This window comes from Diceros bicornis, chromosome 34 (assembly GCF_020826845.1).
Source record: "Diceros bicornis minor isolate mBicDic1 chromosome 34, mDicBic1.mat.cur, whole genome shotgun sequence".
Taxonomy (NCBI): domain Eukaryota; kingdom Metazoa; phylum Chordata; class Mammalia; order Perissodactyla; family Rhinocerotidae; genus Diceros; species Diceros bicornis.
In genome coordinates this window covers 11,138,765-11,156,998 of record NC_080773.1, presented here as the reverse complement: position 1 = coordinate 11,156,998, position 18,234 = coordinate 11,138,765, and the positions used below count along the sequence as shown (strand labels likewise).

General features: G+C 36.3%; 1 protein-coding gene across 1 annotated transcript in view; it reads left to right on the top strand.

Annotated features, from left to right (window-relative positions):
* Nucleotides 1-18,234, top strand: part of LOC131396782 (zinc finger protein 569) — a 48,974-nt gene that overhangs the window by 19,817 nt on the left and 10,923 nt on the right. The window contains exons 4-5 of the mRNA XM_058529178.1: nucleotides 16,220-16,346; nucleotides 16,655-16,747. Of these exons, the coding sequence (XP_058385161.1) occupies nucleotides 16,220-16,346; nucleotides 16,655-16,747 (220 nt within the window). The remainder of the gene's footprint in view (nucleotides 1-16,219; nucleotides 16,347-16,654; nucleotides 16,748-18,234) is intronic.

Here is an 18,234-nt window from a genome sequence, read left to right as displayed (position 1 = left end):
ATTATTCAATTATGTGAATAAAGCACAACTTTATTTATCTGTTCTATTATTGATTGGCATTTAGGTAGTTTTTATTTTGGGACAATTACAAATATTGTTGCTATGAACTTTCTTGTAGATGTCTTTTGTTGCACATATGTACACAGTTCTTTGTATATATACCAGAGTAGAACTGCTGAGTCATAGGTTATTCATAAGAGTACCTTTTATTGATGCTACCAAACAGTTTTCCAAAGTACTTGTCCAAAATTACACTCTTAACAGTGTACGAGAGTCCCAGTTACTCCAAGGTAACCATCTTGAGTGTATTTTCTATACTCACTAGCTTGCCTTTTTTGCATAATGTCAAATTCACAAGCAATAAAAGAGAAACTTAACTAAATTTGCATTCATAAAAATTATATTCTCTTTTTTGATACGATTACCATAAATAAAGTAAATTGGCAAAGCTTGGTGACAATTTTAGTGATACATGTGGCAGACCCAATCTGGTATTTAAATACACATTTATAAACCAAATTAAAATCCGGGAGAAAACTGCATACAGGACATGAAAAAGAAATTCACAATTAAAAAAATAAAAAAGAACAAATGCCCAGTAAGATTGTAAATAATAATAAAACTAACATCTATTGCTAATCAAAGTTTTACATGTATTACCTTATATAATCTTCATAAGGAGTCTGTTTTCCTCTGTTTTTTCCATGAGTGAGGAAACAGGCACAGAAAGGTTAAGAAACTTGCCCAAGGTCAGAGGTAAAGGATGTAGTAGAATCAGCATTCAGTCCCAGGCAGTATGACTGTGAAGCCTATAATCTTAACCACTGTCCTGTATGGCCTCAGCCTCACCTGTGATTAATAAAATGATTTTTTTAAAAAAAATCAGCAAATTAGTCCACTTTAAAAAAAGTGCATATCTCGAATCTGATCACTTGTCAACTTGTCATGGATCTTGTTGTAGCCCAGGCCATGTCATCTCTTACCTGGAAGTACTTCAGGAACTGCCTGCCAGTCTCCCTGCATCCGTTCTTGTCCATTCTCTATAGAACTACCAAAGCAATAGTTTAAAACCTGAGGCATTAACTTCTCTGCCTAAAACCATCTAATGGCTTCCCATTACACTTGGAATAAAATTTAGATTCCTTACTGTCCTTTACAAAACCCTTCATGATATGCCTTTTGCCTATGTCTTTACCATTATCTCATGCTACACCCTCCCTCATTTTTCTCCAGTTGGAACAGACCAAGTTTATCCCTGTCTCAGGAACTTTGAACATGCTATTAAAGCTACTAGAAAAGACTAATATCTCAAACGGCCAGGCAGGAGTTCCTTGTTAGTCTGCCTTTTTGTTCTTTTCAGGTCTTCAATTGATTGGATGAGGCCCATTCACATTAGAGAGGACAATTGCTTTACTCAGTCTACTGAATAAGATGTTAATCTCATGTAGAAATACCCTCACAGACACACCCAGAATAATGTTTAGCCAAAGGTCTGGGGTCCCTGTGGCCCAGTCAAGTTAACACATAAAATTTATTTTATCTCATGTATTCACTTATTTATATTTTCATTTGTTTCCCCCAAGTAGAATATAAGTTCCAAGAGGACCAGAACTTATGTCTTTCTTACTGCTGTATTCTTAGGATCTAAAGGAGTGCTGGGCACATCTAGTAACTCAGTAATTTATTGAATAAAAACCCATAACTCCAGGGCTCAAATAAGAATTGAAATTTTCTCATGCTCTTCAGTAACCATATTCATAATGAAAACCTCAAGTCCTATAAGACCCTCAAAAAGCCTCTGAGCTATCAGAAAAGGGTTTAATCATTTAATCCTTTTGTTCCACTATTTTAGCATATAGTGAAAATAGAATAGTTGAGATTTGGGAGGTATTGCTGGACTGAATTAAAAGAACTTAACACACTGTACCTAGGTCTTGAAGAAGAGGGAGGAGTCAAAACTTAGTGCCACAGTTCCATTTTTGGAGAAAGGTGGTTAATGTTGCTGTTAACCAAAATAAGAAAGTTAATAGCAGAAATTGCCAAATATTATATTATTCCTCACAAACCTGCTATGGAATAGGAAATATTAAAATACCAGAGGCAAACTACCAACTGGATTCTAGGTGGTAAATAAACGTATGATAATTAGAAAAGCACAATTTTCTGTTAGAGAGGACTATAATTTTTCAGTCTATCAAAAAATCCAGGGGCCGGCTCCGTGGCTTAGCGGTTAAGTGCGCGCGCTCTGATGCTGGCGGCCCGGGTTCGGATCCCGGGCACGCCCCAAGGCACCACTTCTCCGTCCAACCCGAGGCCGAGTCCCACGTACAGCAACTAGAAGGATGTGAACCTATGACATACAACTATCTACTGGGGCTTTGGGGGGAAAAAATGAATAAATAAAATCTTTAAAAAAAAAAAAAATCCAGGATTCTCTAAAGAATCTCATTATTTTCCTAGCTGTTCCTTTTTCTTTTGAAAATGATTAAATATTAAAAGAGAACTTAAGATAATATCTATTCCAACATTTTCATTTAATAGATGGGAAGCTCTTGACCCAGAGAAATTGTAAACATTGTTTAACTAAAGCCATATCATGGAGTTTAAAAAAAAAGAAAAGTCTATATACGTTACTATCAGGTAAGATAAAATTCAAGACAGTAAGCTTTAAACAAACAAAAAACACAGTGCTTTAAAAATGATGATGAGTGCTATAGAGAAGAAAGGTAAATGGTTAGGACTACTTCTGTACCAAATAAACTGCAGCAAATTTACTGTAAAGAACACTGTGAAAAATAAGAAACATGTCAATAGAGACCTTTCATTGATCTGTCTTAGCTCATGATAGACAGATCATGTAGACAACAAAATGAATGTAACTACCAATAATAATTTGATACAGCTAATTAATTAACATAGCTTATAGCCTGGAAATAGTTAATATCTCTTATTTAGAAATGGAATAAACTCAGAAACTGACCATATATTAGGCCTGAATAAAATTCAGTAAATTTCAAAACTACAAACTATACATGTTCCACAATGCAATTAAATAGGAAGTTAATGGCAAAAGATTCAAAAAGAAAAACTTCCAGAAAATTTTTAAACTAGCATAAGCAAGTCAGGTCAAGAAGGACATAAAAATTTATGTTACAAAACATCTAAAAAATAAAGCAATGCACAGAAGAAAACCTGCAGGCTGAATAATAATGTTAATAAACATAAACAAAATGAACAAAATATACAGCTCTAGAAATTAGAAGCAAAATTAGAAAATAAAAGAAGAGATTAATAATAAAATTTGAGTTTTGAACACAAAATAATAGAGCTAATACAAAGCTGCTTTTTCATCTTTCTCTCTGCCTTCTCTTTTTCTTCCTTTCATTCTTTATTGTTTTAAAATCTAGGAAGAGAGAGGGAGAAGTAAAATAAATAGCCGTAATCCCCATACCCAGAATTAGCATATTTTAATATTTTGTCATTTTTGCTTCAATTTTTTTCAATAAAATAATTAGAATAGTACAGATACTCTCTCCCCAGAGGCAGTCACTCTCATGAATGTTATGTACCTCCATGGAGTCCATGGTTTCATATTTTGACTACACACATTTGTATATATAAACATTACATAATGTTGCTCTGTGTTTTAGGTTTTTAAATAACTGGAAACATAATGGACTTACAGTTTTGCAACTCACTTTTTTTTTTCACTCCACTGTGTTTTCAAGACATATTCATGTTAATATATGTATTTCTGACTTTATGTCCTTTTCCATTGTTTTGTTTGTTTTTCCTTGTGTTAATACCACTCTATCTTAATTATCATATCTTTTTTTTTTTTTGAGAGGAAGATCGGCCCTGAGCTAACATCTGCCAATCCTCCTCTTTTTGCTGAGGAAGACTGACCGTGGGCTAACATCCATGCCCATCTTCCTCCACTTTATATGGGACGCCACCACAGCATGGCTTAACAAGTGGTGCGTCGGTGTGCGCCCGGGATCCGAACTGGTGAACCCCAGGCTACCGCAGCGGAGTGCATGCACTTAACCACTTGCGCCACCGGGCTGGCCCCTATCATATCTTTATTATAATAAATCTTGATATCTGCTAATGCAAATGAATCCTCCGTCTTTGTTCTTCAACATTGCCTTAGCTGTTTGTGGCTATTGTATACATTTCCTTGTAAAATTTAGAATTAGTCCATTTCCACAATTGAAACGGCTATTTATTTTGAGTTGAATTATGTTTACAAATATGTCATCTGCAAGTAGACAGTTTTCTTCATTTTGAATTTTCATGCCCCCTTTTTTTGTTGTCTTATTTCAATTGCTACACATTCCTTATACTGTTGAATAATTGTGCTGGTGGCAGTCATCTTTGTCTCATTCTCTGTCTTGGGGGTATGCTTTCAATGATTCACGAGTAAGCATGTATGATATTTGATGTAGGGTTTTTTTGTTAATAATCTTCCAGATGAAGGAAATTTCCTTTTATTCCTAGCCTGTTAAGAGTGTTTATCATGAATTGGTATTAAATTTTGTCAAATACTTTTCTTGCATATATGATCTTGATCAAATAATTTTCTTCTTTTTTCTATTAATTTGGTGAATTACAGTGATCAATTTTTGAATGTTAAACTAACCCTGAACCCTGGTAGGGGGAGGGGGTCACCTGGGTACTTTTTTTCCTGGAGAGTTAATACATTAATTTATAATAAAGTATACATGACACCAGAACTTTCTTGAAAGCAGATTTTTGTAGGTTGACTTCTAGCATTAGAAGGTAAGGAAGAGCCAAGATATAAGTGCCTTGCAAGCCTGTTTTATTTAGCAGAGTTCCTACAGTGCCTACCACAAGTGCTTAGTGAATGCTGTGAAGATGAATTTTGTCCAAGGCAGTGCTGTTCTATTAAAGTAAATTTTGTGATTATAAATTCTTTAGAGAATTTGAACATTGTCTGAAAGTCATTTACGTCCTCATATCATACACACTTCATAATTTTTTGTCAGTCAACTTTATCTTTTTAATGATTTTATATGTATAAGGGTCACAATTACTCATACTACACTGAGATGTGCATTGAAAATATAGTTTATTTTTTTTTAAATTTGTTCTGATATCCCTTATGAGTTCTGATTAATAGAATGAAAAAAAAAAGCTAGTTTTATTGCAATCTGTTTCAAAACTTAGTCCAATCAGTAAATTGTTTCTTTGAATAATTATTCAAAGGATAATTAAGAGAAGACTGGGATATAGAGGGGATCTGAATGTGGTGTCTGAGGTATGAAAGAAGATCTTCATGGCGTTGGGAGGAAGGGGGTTCCCTGTGATTCTCCATGGATGTGTGCTGGCTGGTATCCACTGAATCTGATTTAGCTCGCTCCTTTTTCTGGGCAGTAGCTGGTGAATTTGTGGTATGTTTCTCAGCTTAGTCATAGTCCAAGGGCCTCTCCCTTTCAACTGGCTTCCTTTTGATCTTGCTGCCTCCAAATTGTTCTCTGAGTCTGTCATATCCTCCAAAGAGTTCTGAGGTTCCATATACCCCACAGCCTGTGGGGTCACCTTGCCTTCTGCAAGGGCCCTGTTACTCTCTACTCAGGATGTATGCCACGTGGGACTCAAAGGCTACTTAAAGTCCTTCTCCCAACTTGACCGTGACACTTTGCCCTCTTTTTCTTTGTTTTTGGTGAGGAAGATTTGCCCTGAGCTAACATCTGTTGGCAGTCTTCCTCTTGTTTTTGCTTGAGGAAGATTAGCCCTGAGCTAACATCCATGCCAGTCTTCCTCCATTTTGTATGTGGGATGCCTCCACAGCATGGCTAATGAGTGGAGTAGGTCCGTGCCCGGGATCTGAACCTGCAAACCTGGGCCACTGAAGCAGAGCGTGCAGAACTTGAACCACTCAGCCACAGGGCTGGTCCCCAACACTTTGCCCTCTTAACTCACTGCCTCTCACTCCACTTTAGTGTCCAGGAGTGAGGAGTTCTGAGCAAACATTTAACTGCCTACCTCCCTATTTCCATGGCCTTTCTTCTCTATCCTCTAGGGGGAAGGAGAGGGTTTTCTCCTCCCATCTTACCCTTCTTTCTTTTTTCAATAAAGCTAAAATGGAGAAAGGGTATGAGGAATAAGGAAACCTAATAAGGAAACATACATTAAAAAGCATTTCATAACTAATATACTGGGTTCATGTTTGGAGTCTTATGGGTGCTGATGTGAGGCCCGAGGCTATGGAAAGTCTCGAGATAGTCTTGATTACAAAGTACATCCATCCAGAAGTAAGAAATTTAGCCCCTAGAGGAAGAATATCACATCATTTTGTTCTTTTGTTGCCATATTAAGTTTTCACCTGCAAATAAAAAGTTCACTTCTTTAGAAACATAGAACAGAGTGCCTAGGAAAATAAAACTAAATTGACAAGCCTGCTGTGTGCTCTGCATTCTGCTTAGTGTTTTACTTGAGCTCGTCATTTTTTCATGAGGATTTGAATTCATGTTTGGTGTCACCTCCTTTCAGCCTGAGGAACTTCCTTTATTATTTCTTGTGAGGCCAGTCTGCTAGGAATGAATTCTCTGTTTTTGTTTATCTGGGAACATATTTCACTCATTTTTTTTTTTTTGAGGTGAAATTCACAGAACATAAAATTAATCATTTTAAAGTGAACATTTCAGTGGTATTCACAATGCCATTCACAATGTTGTGCAGCCACCATCTCTGTCTAGTTCCAAAACATTTTCATCACCCCAAAATAAAACCCCATACCCATTAAGCACTTATTCCCCCATTCCCCTCTCCTCCCAGCCCCTGGCAACCACCAATCTGCATTCTGTCTCTATAGATTTACCTATTGCATATATTTCATATAAATAGAATCCTAAAATATGACACCTTTTGTGTCTGGCTTCTTTCACTTAGTATAATCATCTTTGTTTTTGAAAGATAAGTTTGCTAGATATTGGATTATTAGTGTTTTTTCTTTCAGCACTTTGAATATGTTGTCTCGTTGCCATTAGGCCTCCATTGTTTCTAATGAGAAGTCAGCTGTTAATTTTGTTATGGCTGCCTTATAGATAATGGATTGTTTATCTCTTGCTGCTTTTAAGATTTTCTCTTTATCTTTACTTGCAGCATTTTGATTATGATGTGTTTAGGTGTGTATCTCTGTGTTTATCCTGCTTAGGGTTCATTGAATGTCTTAAATATGTATATTAGTGTTTTTTATCAAATTTAGGAAGTTTTCAGCCATTATTTCTTTGAATATTTTTCTGTCCTTTCTCTCCTTCTGGCTCACATTATGCATATGTTAATACACTTATTGCCGTCTCACATTTCTCTGCATCTGTTTTCATTTTTCTTCATTCTTTTTTCTTTCTTTTCTTCACATTGCATAGTTGCTATTGATCTGTTGATCTTTAAGCTTACTGATTCTTCTGCCAATTCAGACTATGGTGCAGCTGTGAGAAAGTCTCAGGCAGGCTAATGGAGAGTTGCTGACCAAAATTTTCCCATTAGAGGAGTCCCACATCAGGTAGAAATGGGCCAGGCTCTAATAGTCTCACTGTGCTTAGTCTTTGTCTGGGAGTAGCTTTATGATGATGGTCTCATCATAAACTCAGTAGTAGAACCAAAGATGGAGCAGCTGGAGGATGTTCACCAACTATGCTTTTCACAGCTGGTTCTCTTGAAGAGGATCTAAGAGCACACCTCCATGGCTGCCACAAAGGTAGTACTTTGAAATGTTCTCTTTCTGGTGTGAACATTTTTATACGTCTCTGGATTTACCTAGTATTATTGACTGCCTGTGACAGAAATCTCAGATAACAGTTGCTTAAACAGGACAGAATTTTATTTGTCTCTCACGTAGAAGTTCAGGTACCAACAAACAGTGTTAGTCCTGAATCTACAAGGCATAGGGAACCAGGATCCTTCTATTTCATTGCTCTACCTCATTATCCTCTAATAGTTGGCTTCTACCTCATTATCCCAAATGACTATATTTTCCCTAGCCATTTTCTTAGCAGTCCATAAGAAGGAGGAAGCTGGAAAAAAAGGTATACTTCATCCCTTTAAGCTCACTTACTAGTAGTTGTACATAATATTCCTACTTTCATCTCATTGTCCAGAACCTTATCACATAAAAATCCCTAGCTTCCAAGGAGTTAAAGAATGGTAATTTATTCCAGGAGACCATATGCCTAGCCAAAAATTTGGAAAGGGGGGAGAATAAATACTGGGGTAGAACAGTAATAGATAGTGTGTGTAGTTTGTGCTCCCTTGTCAAATATTAGTTGACCATATATGCGTGGGTTTATTTCTGGGCTCTCTATTCTGTTCCATTGATCTATGTGTCTGTTTTTATGCTAGTACCATACTGTTTTGATAACGGTAGCTTTGTATTATAGTTTGAAATAGGAAAGGTGATGCCTCCAGCTTTGTTCTTCTTTCTCAGGATTGCTTTGGGTATTTAGGGTCTTTTGTGGTTTCATGTAAATTTAAGGATTTTTTTTTCTATTGCTGTGGAAAAAATCCATTGGAATTTTGATAGGGCTTGCATTGAATCTATAGATGGCTTTGGGAAGTATGGACATTTTAACAATATTCTTCCAATCCGTAAACACAGGATATCTTTACATTTGTTTGTGTATTCTTCCATTTCTTTCATCAATGTCTTATAGTTTTCATTGTACAAATCTTTAACTTCCTTGGTTAAATTTATTCTTAAGTATTTTATTGTTTTTGATGCTATTATGAATGGGATTGTTTTCTTTATTTCTTTTACAGATATTTCATTGTTAGTATATGGATGCAACTGATTTCTGTGTGTTGATTTTGTATCCTGCAGCTTTACTGAATTTGTTGATTGGTTCTAACAGTTTTTTGATGGAGTCTTTAGGGTTTTCTGTATATAAGATCATATCATCTGCAAACAAAAACAATTTTACTTCTTTTCTGATATGGATGCCTTTTATTTTTTTTTTCTTGCCTTATTGCTCTGGCTGGGACTTCCAGTACTATGTTGAATAGGAGTGATGAGAGTGGGCATCCTTGTCTTGTTCCTGATCTTAGAGGAAAAGCTTTCAGTCTTGCACCATGAGTATGATGTTAGCTGTGGGCTTGTCATAGATGTCATTTATTATGTTGAGGTATGTTACTTCTATATTCAATTTGTTGAGAGTTTTTATCATGAAACAATGTTGGTTTTTTTTCCACATGCCTTTTCTGTATCTCTTGAGATGATCATGTGATTTTTATCCTTCATCCTGATAATGTGGTATATCACGTTTATTGATTTGCATATGTTGAAACATCCTTGCATCCCAGGAATAAATCCCAGTTGGTCATGGTGTATGATCCTTATAACGTGCTGTTGAATTTGGTTCACTAATATTTTGCTGAGAATTTGCATCTATATTCATTAGGGATATTGGCCTGTAGTTTTCTTGTAGTGTCCTTATCTGGTTTTGATTTCAGGGTAATGCTGGCCTCATAAAATGAGCTTGGGAGTGTTCCCTCCACTTCAGTTTTTTGGAAGAGTTTCAGAAAGATTGGTGTTCATTCTTCAAATGTTTGGTGGAATTCACCAGGGAAACCATCTGGTCCTGGGCTTTTCTTTGGTGGGACATTTTTGATTACTGATTCAATCTTCTTACTTATTATTGGTCCAGATTTCTATTACTTTATGATTCAGTCTTGGTAGGTTGTATTTTTCTAGGAATTTATCCATTTTTTTCTAGGTTATCCAATATGTTGGCATAAGGTTGTTCATAGTAGTACCTTATGATCCTTTGTATTTCTGAGGTATCAATTGTAACATCTCCTCTTTCATTTCTCACTTTATTTGACTCTTCTCTCTTTTTTTAGTTAGTCTAGCTAAAAGTTTGTCAATACTGTTTATCTTTCAGAAAACCAGTCGTTAGTTTCGTGGATCTTTTCTGTTGTTTTTCTGGTCTGTATTTCATTTATTTCTGCTTGGGTCTTCGTTATTTCCTTCCTTTTGCTAACTTTGGACTTAGTTGTTCTTCTTTTCCTAGTTTCTTAGAGTATAAAGTTATATCGTTTATTTGAGATCTTTTTTCTTAATGTAGGTATTTATTGCTATTAACTTTCCTCTTAGTACTACTTTTGCTACATTCCATAAGTTTTGGTATGTTGTGGTTCCATTTTCACTTGTTTCAAGATATATTTTAATTTCCCTTTTGCTGTCTTCTTTGACCCATTGGTTATTGGAGTGTGTTGTTTAATTTCCACGTATTTGTGAATTTTCTAGCTTTCCTCTTGTTACTTGTTTCTAGTTTCATTCCATTGTGGTCAGAAAAGATACTTGGTATGATTTCAGTCTTCTTCGATTTGCTAAGACTTGTTCTGCAACCTGTCAAATGATCTATCCTGGAGAATGTTCTGTGTACACTTGGAAAGAATATGTATTCCGGTGCTGTGGGGTGGAATATTCTGTATATGTCTTTTAGGTCCATTTGGTCTAAAGTATAGCTCAAATCCAGTGTTTCCTTATTTGATTTTCTGTCTGGATGATCTATCCATGGTTAAAAGTGGAGTTGAAGTCCCCTACTATTATTGTATTGTCTGTTTCTCCCTTCAGATCTGTTAGGATTTGTTAGGTCCTGCAGTGTTGGTGCATATATATTTATGATTGTTACATCTTCTTGATGAGTTGACCCCTTTATCATTTTATAATGACCTTGTCTCTTGTTACAATTTTTGGCTTAAAATCTATTTTTTGGCTTAAAATCTATTTCTCTGTAGCTACCCCTGCTCTCTTTTAGTTTCCAATTGCATGGAGTATCTTTTTTTAAAAAATTGTTTTATTGAGGTCATATTGATTTATAACATTGTTTAATTTCAAGTGTACATTATTATATATCAGTTTCTGTATAGACTGCATCATGTTCACCACCAGTAGACTAGTTTTTATCTGTCACCATACATATGTGCCCCAACCCTTTTGCCCACTCCCCACCCCCTTCCCTTCTGGTAACCACTAATTTGTTCTCCTTATCCATGTGTTTATCTTCCACATATGAGTGAAATCATATGGTGTTTGTTTTTGTCTGTCTTATTTTGCTTAACATAATATCCTCAAGGTCCATCCATGTTGTTGCAGATGGGACAATTTTGTCTTTTTTTTATGGCTGGGTAGTATTCCGTTGGGTATATATACCACATCTTCTTTATCCATTCATCAGTTTATGGGCACTTGGATTGCTTCCACATCTTGGCTATTGTGAATAATGCTGCAGCAAACATAGGGGTGCACAAATCTCTTTATATTGTTGATTTTACGTTCTTTGGATAAATACCCAGTAGTGGGATACCTGGATCATATGGTATTTCTATTTTTAACTTTTTGAGAAATCTCCATACTGTTTTCCTGGTGGCTGCACCAGTTTGCATTCCCACCAGCAGTGTATGAGGGTTCTCTTTTCTCCACATCCTCTCCAACATTTATTATTATTTCTTTTGTTAATTATAGCCATTCTGATGGATGTAAGGTGATATCTCATTGTAGTTTTGACTTGCATTTCCCTAATGATTAGTGATGTTGAACATCTTTTCATGTATCTGTTGGCCATCTGTATATCTTCTTTGGAATAATGTCTGCTCATATCCTCTGCCCGTTTTTTTTTTTTTTTTTTTTGCAACGAAGATTAGCCCTGAGCTAACATCCATGCCAGTCTTCCTCTTTTTGCTGAGGAAGACTGGCCCTGAGCTAACATCTATTGCCAATCCTCCCCTTTTTTTCCCTTTTTCTCCCCAAGTCCCCAGTAGATAATTGTATGTCATAGTTGCACATCCTTTTAGTTGCTGTATGTGGGATGCCGCCTCAGCGTGGCCTGACAAGCGGTGCGTCAGTGCGCGCCCAGGATCCGAACCCAGGCCGCCAGCAGCGGAGCGCGTGCACATAACTGCTAAGCCACGGGACCGGCCCCCATAGTGTATTTTAAAGTCAGGGATTGTGATGCCTCTAGCTTTGTTCTTTTTTCTTAGGATTGCTTTGGCTATTTGGGGTCTTTTGTTGTTCTTTATAAATTTTAGTATTCCTGTTCTATTTCTGTGAAGAATGTCATTGGGTTTTTGATTGGGATTGCATTGAATCTGTAGATTGCTTTGGGTAATATGGACATTTTAACTTCGTTTATTCTTCCAATCTGTGAGCACAGAATGTCTTTCCATTTATTTTTGTCATCTTCCATTTCTTTCAATAATGTCTTATAGTTTTCAGTGTATAGATCTTTCACCTCCTTGGTTAAATATATTCCTAGATACTTTATTCTTTTTGTCGTGATTGTAAATGGGATTGTATTCTTGACTTCTCTTTCTGCTAGTTGCATGGAGTATCTTTTACCATCCCTTTGCTTTGAGCCTATATATATGTCCTTAAAGCTGAAGTGAGTCTCTGGTATACAGCATATTGTTTGGTCTTGTTGTTTAATCCATCCAGCTACTCTATGACTTTTGATTGGAGAATTCAATCTATTTGCATTTGGAGTAATTATTAATAGGTAAAGACTTACTTATCTTATTCATTGTTTTCTGGCTATTTTTTAGTTCCCTTGTTCCTTTCTTCCTCTCTTGCTGCCTTCTTTTGCAAATTGATTCTTTATGTGGTGGTACGCTCTGATTCCCTTCTCTTTTTCTTTTGTGTATCTACTGTAGGTTTTGCTTTGTGGTTACCATGAGGCTTACATAAAGTATTTCATAGGTAGAACATTCTACTTTATGCTGGTACCTTAACAACTTTGATCACATACAAAAACTCTACCATTTTACTCCCTTCTTTTATGTTTTTGATGTCACAGTTTACCTTTTTTAAAATTATATATTTGTTAACAAATTATTGTAACTATAGTTATTTTTAATACTCCTGTCCTTTAACTTTTATACTAGAATTAAGTGGTTAACACAGCACCATATTACATTTTAGAGTTTTCTGAATTTGACTATACACTTTCCTTTACCTGTGTGTTGTATATTTTTATGTTTTCTTGTTACTAATTAGTGTCCTTTCATTTCAGCTTCAAGAATTCCTTTCAGCATTTCTTGTAAAGTAGGTCTAATGTGATGAACTCCCTCAGCTTTCATTTGTTGGGAAAGTCTTCTCTCTCCTTCCTTTCTGAGGGACAACTTTGGTGGATAGTATATTCTTAATTTGCAGGGGTTTTTTTCTTTCAGTGCTTTGAATATATCATCCCACTCTCTCGTGGCCTATAAAGTTTCTGCTAAAAAATCTGTTAGCCTAATGGGGATTCTCTGTAAGTTACAAGCTTCTTTTCTCTTGTTGCTTTAAAGATTCTCTCTTTTGTCTTTGGTTTTTGACTGTTTTATTTTAATGTGTCTTGGAGAGGATTTCTTTAAATTGAGTTTTTTTGGTGACTTATGAGCTTGATGAACGTGTATATCAAAATCTCTCCCCATATTTGGGGAGTTCTCAGGCATTATTTCTTTAAATAAGCTTTTTGCCCCTTTTCTCTCTCTTCTCATTCTGAGATTCCTATAAGGTGAATATATTTTGTTTGGTGGTGTCCTGTAATTCACATAGGCGTTCTTCACTCTTTTAATTATTTTTTCTCCTCTGACTGGATAATTCACAGTTCCTGTCTTCTGACTCACAGATTCCTTCTTCTATTTGATCCATTCTGATGTTGATGCTCTCTATTGCATTTTTCATTTCATTCATTGTATTTGTCAGCTCCAGAATTTCTGTTTGGTTCTTTGGTTAATTTCTCTTTGTTAAGCTTCTTGTTTGGTACGTGTAGTGTTTTTCTGATATTATTGAATTTTGTTTCTGTTTTTTTCTTATAGCTCTTTGAGTTTCCTTAAAACAGCTATTTTGAATTCTTTACTGGGTAAATCACAGATCTCCATGTCTTTGGGATCAGTTACTGGAAGATTATTGTCATCCTTTTGTAGTATCATATTTCCTTGATTTTTCATGTTTCTTGAAGTTTTGCATTGCTGTCTTTGCATTTGAAATGGCAGTCACTTCCTCCAGTCTTTATTAGCAACTTTCAGGAGAGAAATAACTTCTATCAGCCCTGCTAGGGATTCTGAGGCCTTCTCAGAGCTTCAGTGGATACACCCACTACACTCTTCTTGCTCCCTCTTATAGCAGAATTTTTAAGCTTTTATGCCTTCCCTTTTTCAAGGCAGGGTGCTTGCTGACAGCCTCCCTTTTGTTTCCCCAAAGGTGGTGCTAGAGCTCACGTTTGTGGTCTTTACTTGGCCTGCAAATTCAGGCTGGCACTCTGAGCATGTTCATTAGTCATCTGCCAAAGCTCACTCTCACCACCACCATCAGGAGTGCTCACAGGGAGCCAGCTATGGGGTAGGCATGTGTGTGTGTGAAGCCTGCAGAGCTCTGGGGGTGCCTGTGGGACAGTTGAGGGGCATCTACAGGCAAAGCATACCCAGCAGCTCATGGGCAGGTTTCTTGATGGAGTCCACACTGCAATTAGTAGGATCTGCATCCCTTTAATGCTCTATGCAAGTCCTATCTGCCACTCTCTCTGAGTCTTCCCGCCCCCCAGTCATGCAGCTCAGAATTCTGTACTCTGGATGGAGTGAGAGAGAAATGTGCCTCTCTGGCACCAGCTAGGAAGCCAGGTGCTCACTCATAGACTGTAATTTTTCTCTGTGGATGAGATCATGAGCCAAGAAGATCTCTAATGGCCCTAAGCTGTGCTGCCTTGGGGGAGAGGTGATGTGAGTAAAGTCAAACTGTTCCTCTTACCCTCTCTGATGAGTCCAAGCTCGTATTTTTAGTTTCAACAGTGTGCTGGAACTTCTCTGCTGGAGACGTGGACTTCCACAAAGGCTGTCATCCATGGGTGGTTGTCTAAGATAGTTTTTTCCAGGGGCTCCTGGACCATGGCCAGGAGGGGTAGAGTCAGTTCATGGGCTGCTGCAGGGTCCACAGCCAGGACTGAGGTCTGTATGCCTATTACCCAATGCCTGGGTGGGTGAGACTCCTCCTGAGCCCCTTGGCGTATGCTGCTGGATCCCACAGCTCCTACGAAGGCACTTTTGTCCATGGATGGATGCCAAATTGTGGTTGACAGGGGGACACAAATGAGGGATGTCTTATTCAGCCATAATCACCTTTGTTTTCTTAAACCTGTTTATTTCAAAGACCTTGATCTTCAGCAGAAAAGGATTCCAAAACAGTATTTCCCATCAGTCTCACAGCCTACTCTGAACCCTTAGTGTTAGTGAATGTTAATGTTGATAGGGTCCTTTTAGGACCTGGAAATAAATTCTTAGAAACATTGATTGTGAATTAACTCCTGGTGATTTCTTTTTATCTCACTCCATCGCTTGTAGAAATTCCTCAAAGGCTAGGAAATATAGACAGCTCCCTTTGTTCTAGTATTGTTGATTTTTTTTTCTTATGTTTCTATTCTTTTGGGCATTTCAGTTTTTAACTAGGAAAAGTGCATTATATTTCACTATTCAAATCACATTGCTTTCAAGAAATTTGTCACCAGCATCTCATTTCTGAAACTTATTCTAAAGCTTTGTTGATACTGTTTTCTCATGGCTCTGGTTATAATTCTAGTTCAGACCATTAGAAAAACTTTAGTGAATCTTTTTTCTTTGTCTGTTGGTATTTGTATGATTCTGTCTGTAACCCTTTTCTTTCAAGATATGTGAACTCTGAGCATTTTCGCATTTTCATATCTGCAGACACCTGTTATATAGGCTTATGAACAATAAATCCTCATTTCATTCCAGATTTCTCCTAATCTAATGAACAGTATGTCCAGAACAGCTAAATCAACGTATATCTCCAGTTGGATATCCTGCTATACTTCAAATTTTGCATATCATTTTCTCCCTGCTTCCATCCAAATCCTGTTTTCATTTTTTCCTGCATCAGTGAATCACAGGCATCTAGTGAGTTCTCAAACCAGTTAACTTGAGTAAAGTTTTATATTTGCCCATTTCCACACTCGGTATAAATTGGTGCCCAAGATCTCTTTAACCTATGGTCGTTATTAAAGATATGTGCTTGCTAGTTTAATGAATGAACATAAACTGACAGGATGTTGCTAATATGATGTTTTTTCTTTTAGAAAATAACAAAACCAGGTAAATTTTTTTATAATCTCTTACCTTTGTGTACCATAAGAATACAGTTCAATATGCTTTGTCCATATCATCTAACATGGATGACTTCAGATTGAGTAGGAGTATGTTGTTACAGGAAACAGTGACATTCAAAGATGTGGCTATTGACTTCACCCAGGAAGAATGGCAGCAGTTGGATCCTGCTCAGAGGAACCTGTACCGGAATGTGATGCTAGAAAACTATAACAACTTAATCACAGTGGGTAAGGGTAGTTTCCTGTGTAACTCAAACTTTGGGACGAAAGTACCTTTTTTTCCCCAGTTTTATGAAGCGTGTGGAACCTTTAAGTGTAGAGTGAATTTGGCCTTTAGATGCCTTTGCTCAAATTAATGTGCAAGCTGCAGCTTTCAAAACAAAAGGTCCTCTCTTATGTTTCAGGGGGCAGCATCCCCCAAAACCACACTTTTCTTATCCTTCAGAAAGCGTGGTTTCCCTGGGCCAGCCTCAATCCTTGAATGATTCTTTGTTCTAGTATTTATGCCCAAATCTTATGTCACTTCTCTTTGACAGGCTGTCCATTCACCAAACCTGATGTGATTTTCAAGTTGGAGCAAGAAGAAGAACCATGGGTGGAGGAAGACGTGTTAAGGAGACACTGTCCAGGTTAGTGGGAGGGAACCAGACAGGTGAGGAGGGGCCAGGACCCTTTAATGGTTAATCCATGAGTAATTGATCCCTTTGAAATGTCCTTCAAAGATATTTTCCTAAAGACTGTAGACTTTTGTAGTGACAATTGGTGTGATATTTTTATAAACCTACAATGTGATTTGTAGGTGACATTCTTAACTTTTTTTCTCAGAACTTGTTTCTGCAGAACTTAAATGGCCAGTTGGACTTTTTACCGATGTGCTAGATATCAACATTTCCTAATTCATTTGCAGCTTTACTTTGATAATCATTCTGTTTTTAGCATCTTCAGTGTCTCTGCCCACCTTTTTACATAGGATTCTTTTTTTTTTTGCATTCAGATATTCACGGAATTGTAGTTGTTCAAGTAAACCTGTTGACATTTATAGTCTTTTATTTTATAGTTTCTTTTCTTCCTTCCATTGTAGATGCCTTAGCATCATATTTTGTACCCATAGTCAAACTTCCCACTGTATTTTTAGATTTTGCTCTGATACTTCAGTAATGGCCAAAACCTTTTTACTTCAATAAAAGTTTTAAACGCAGTGCTACTTTTCTCTTAGCTCCCATTTTGTGCTACATTTGTCATGTATATATGCACGCGTTTTTGTGTATATGTGTGTATGTATGTGTGTATATACACACACACACATACATACACACATATACAGTATATATGCATACATATACATACATGTATTTCTGATTTGATAGATATTGCCAAGTCTTTTTTTGCCTTCCAAGGAATTTTTAAGAATTTATATTTGTACCAACAATTTCTGCCAACATAGTCTATTAGCATTTTTTAAATCTTTACCAATTTGATAGGTGAAAAATAACTTCTTGTAGTTTGAATTTGCACTTCCTTTATTGAGTGAAGGCAAGCATCTTTTCATATGTTTAAAATCTATATTTCTTTCTTTATAAACAGTTTGTGTCTTTTCCCCTTTTTTTCTGAGTTCTTAATTTGTATGAACTCTTAACATATTCATGTGATTAGCCCTTTATTTGTCATATGTTTTTCCAATATTTTTTCACAATTGGTCATTCCTCTTTGAAGTACTTTTACCCACCTTAAGTTTTTTTTAATATTCATGTAGTTAAAATAATAATCTTTTCTTACAAGAGATTATCATATGATTTATTTCCTCTTATGTATATGCATGAATTATGTTTACATATTTCTTAATAATGACTCATCTTCACATTTTTGCTATGAATTTAAATAATTGTTCCAACTTTTTCAGGCTTTGAAGTCAACATTATGCTGGTTTCACAAATAGAATTTGGAAGCTTTCTTTCATGTTCTGGAACACTTGGAATAGCATTGATGTATAACTCCCTTAAAATTTTGGTTTATCTTCCCTGTTTCACTATTTGAAACTTGTGGATTATTGAGGGAAGATTCTTTGACAGCTTTTCTTCAGTATTCCTTTTATAACTGTTCTATATAGATGTTTTTA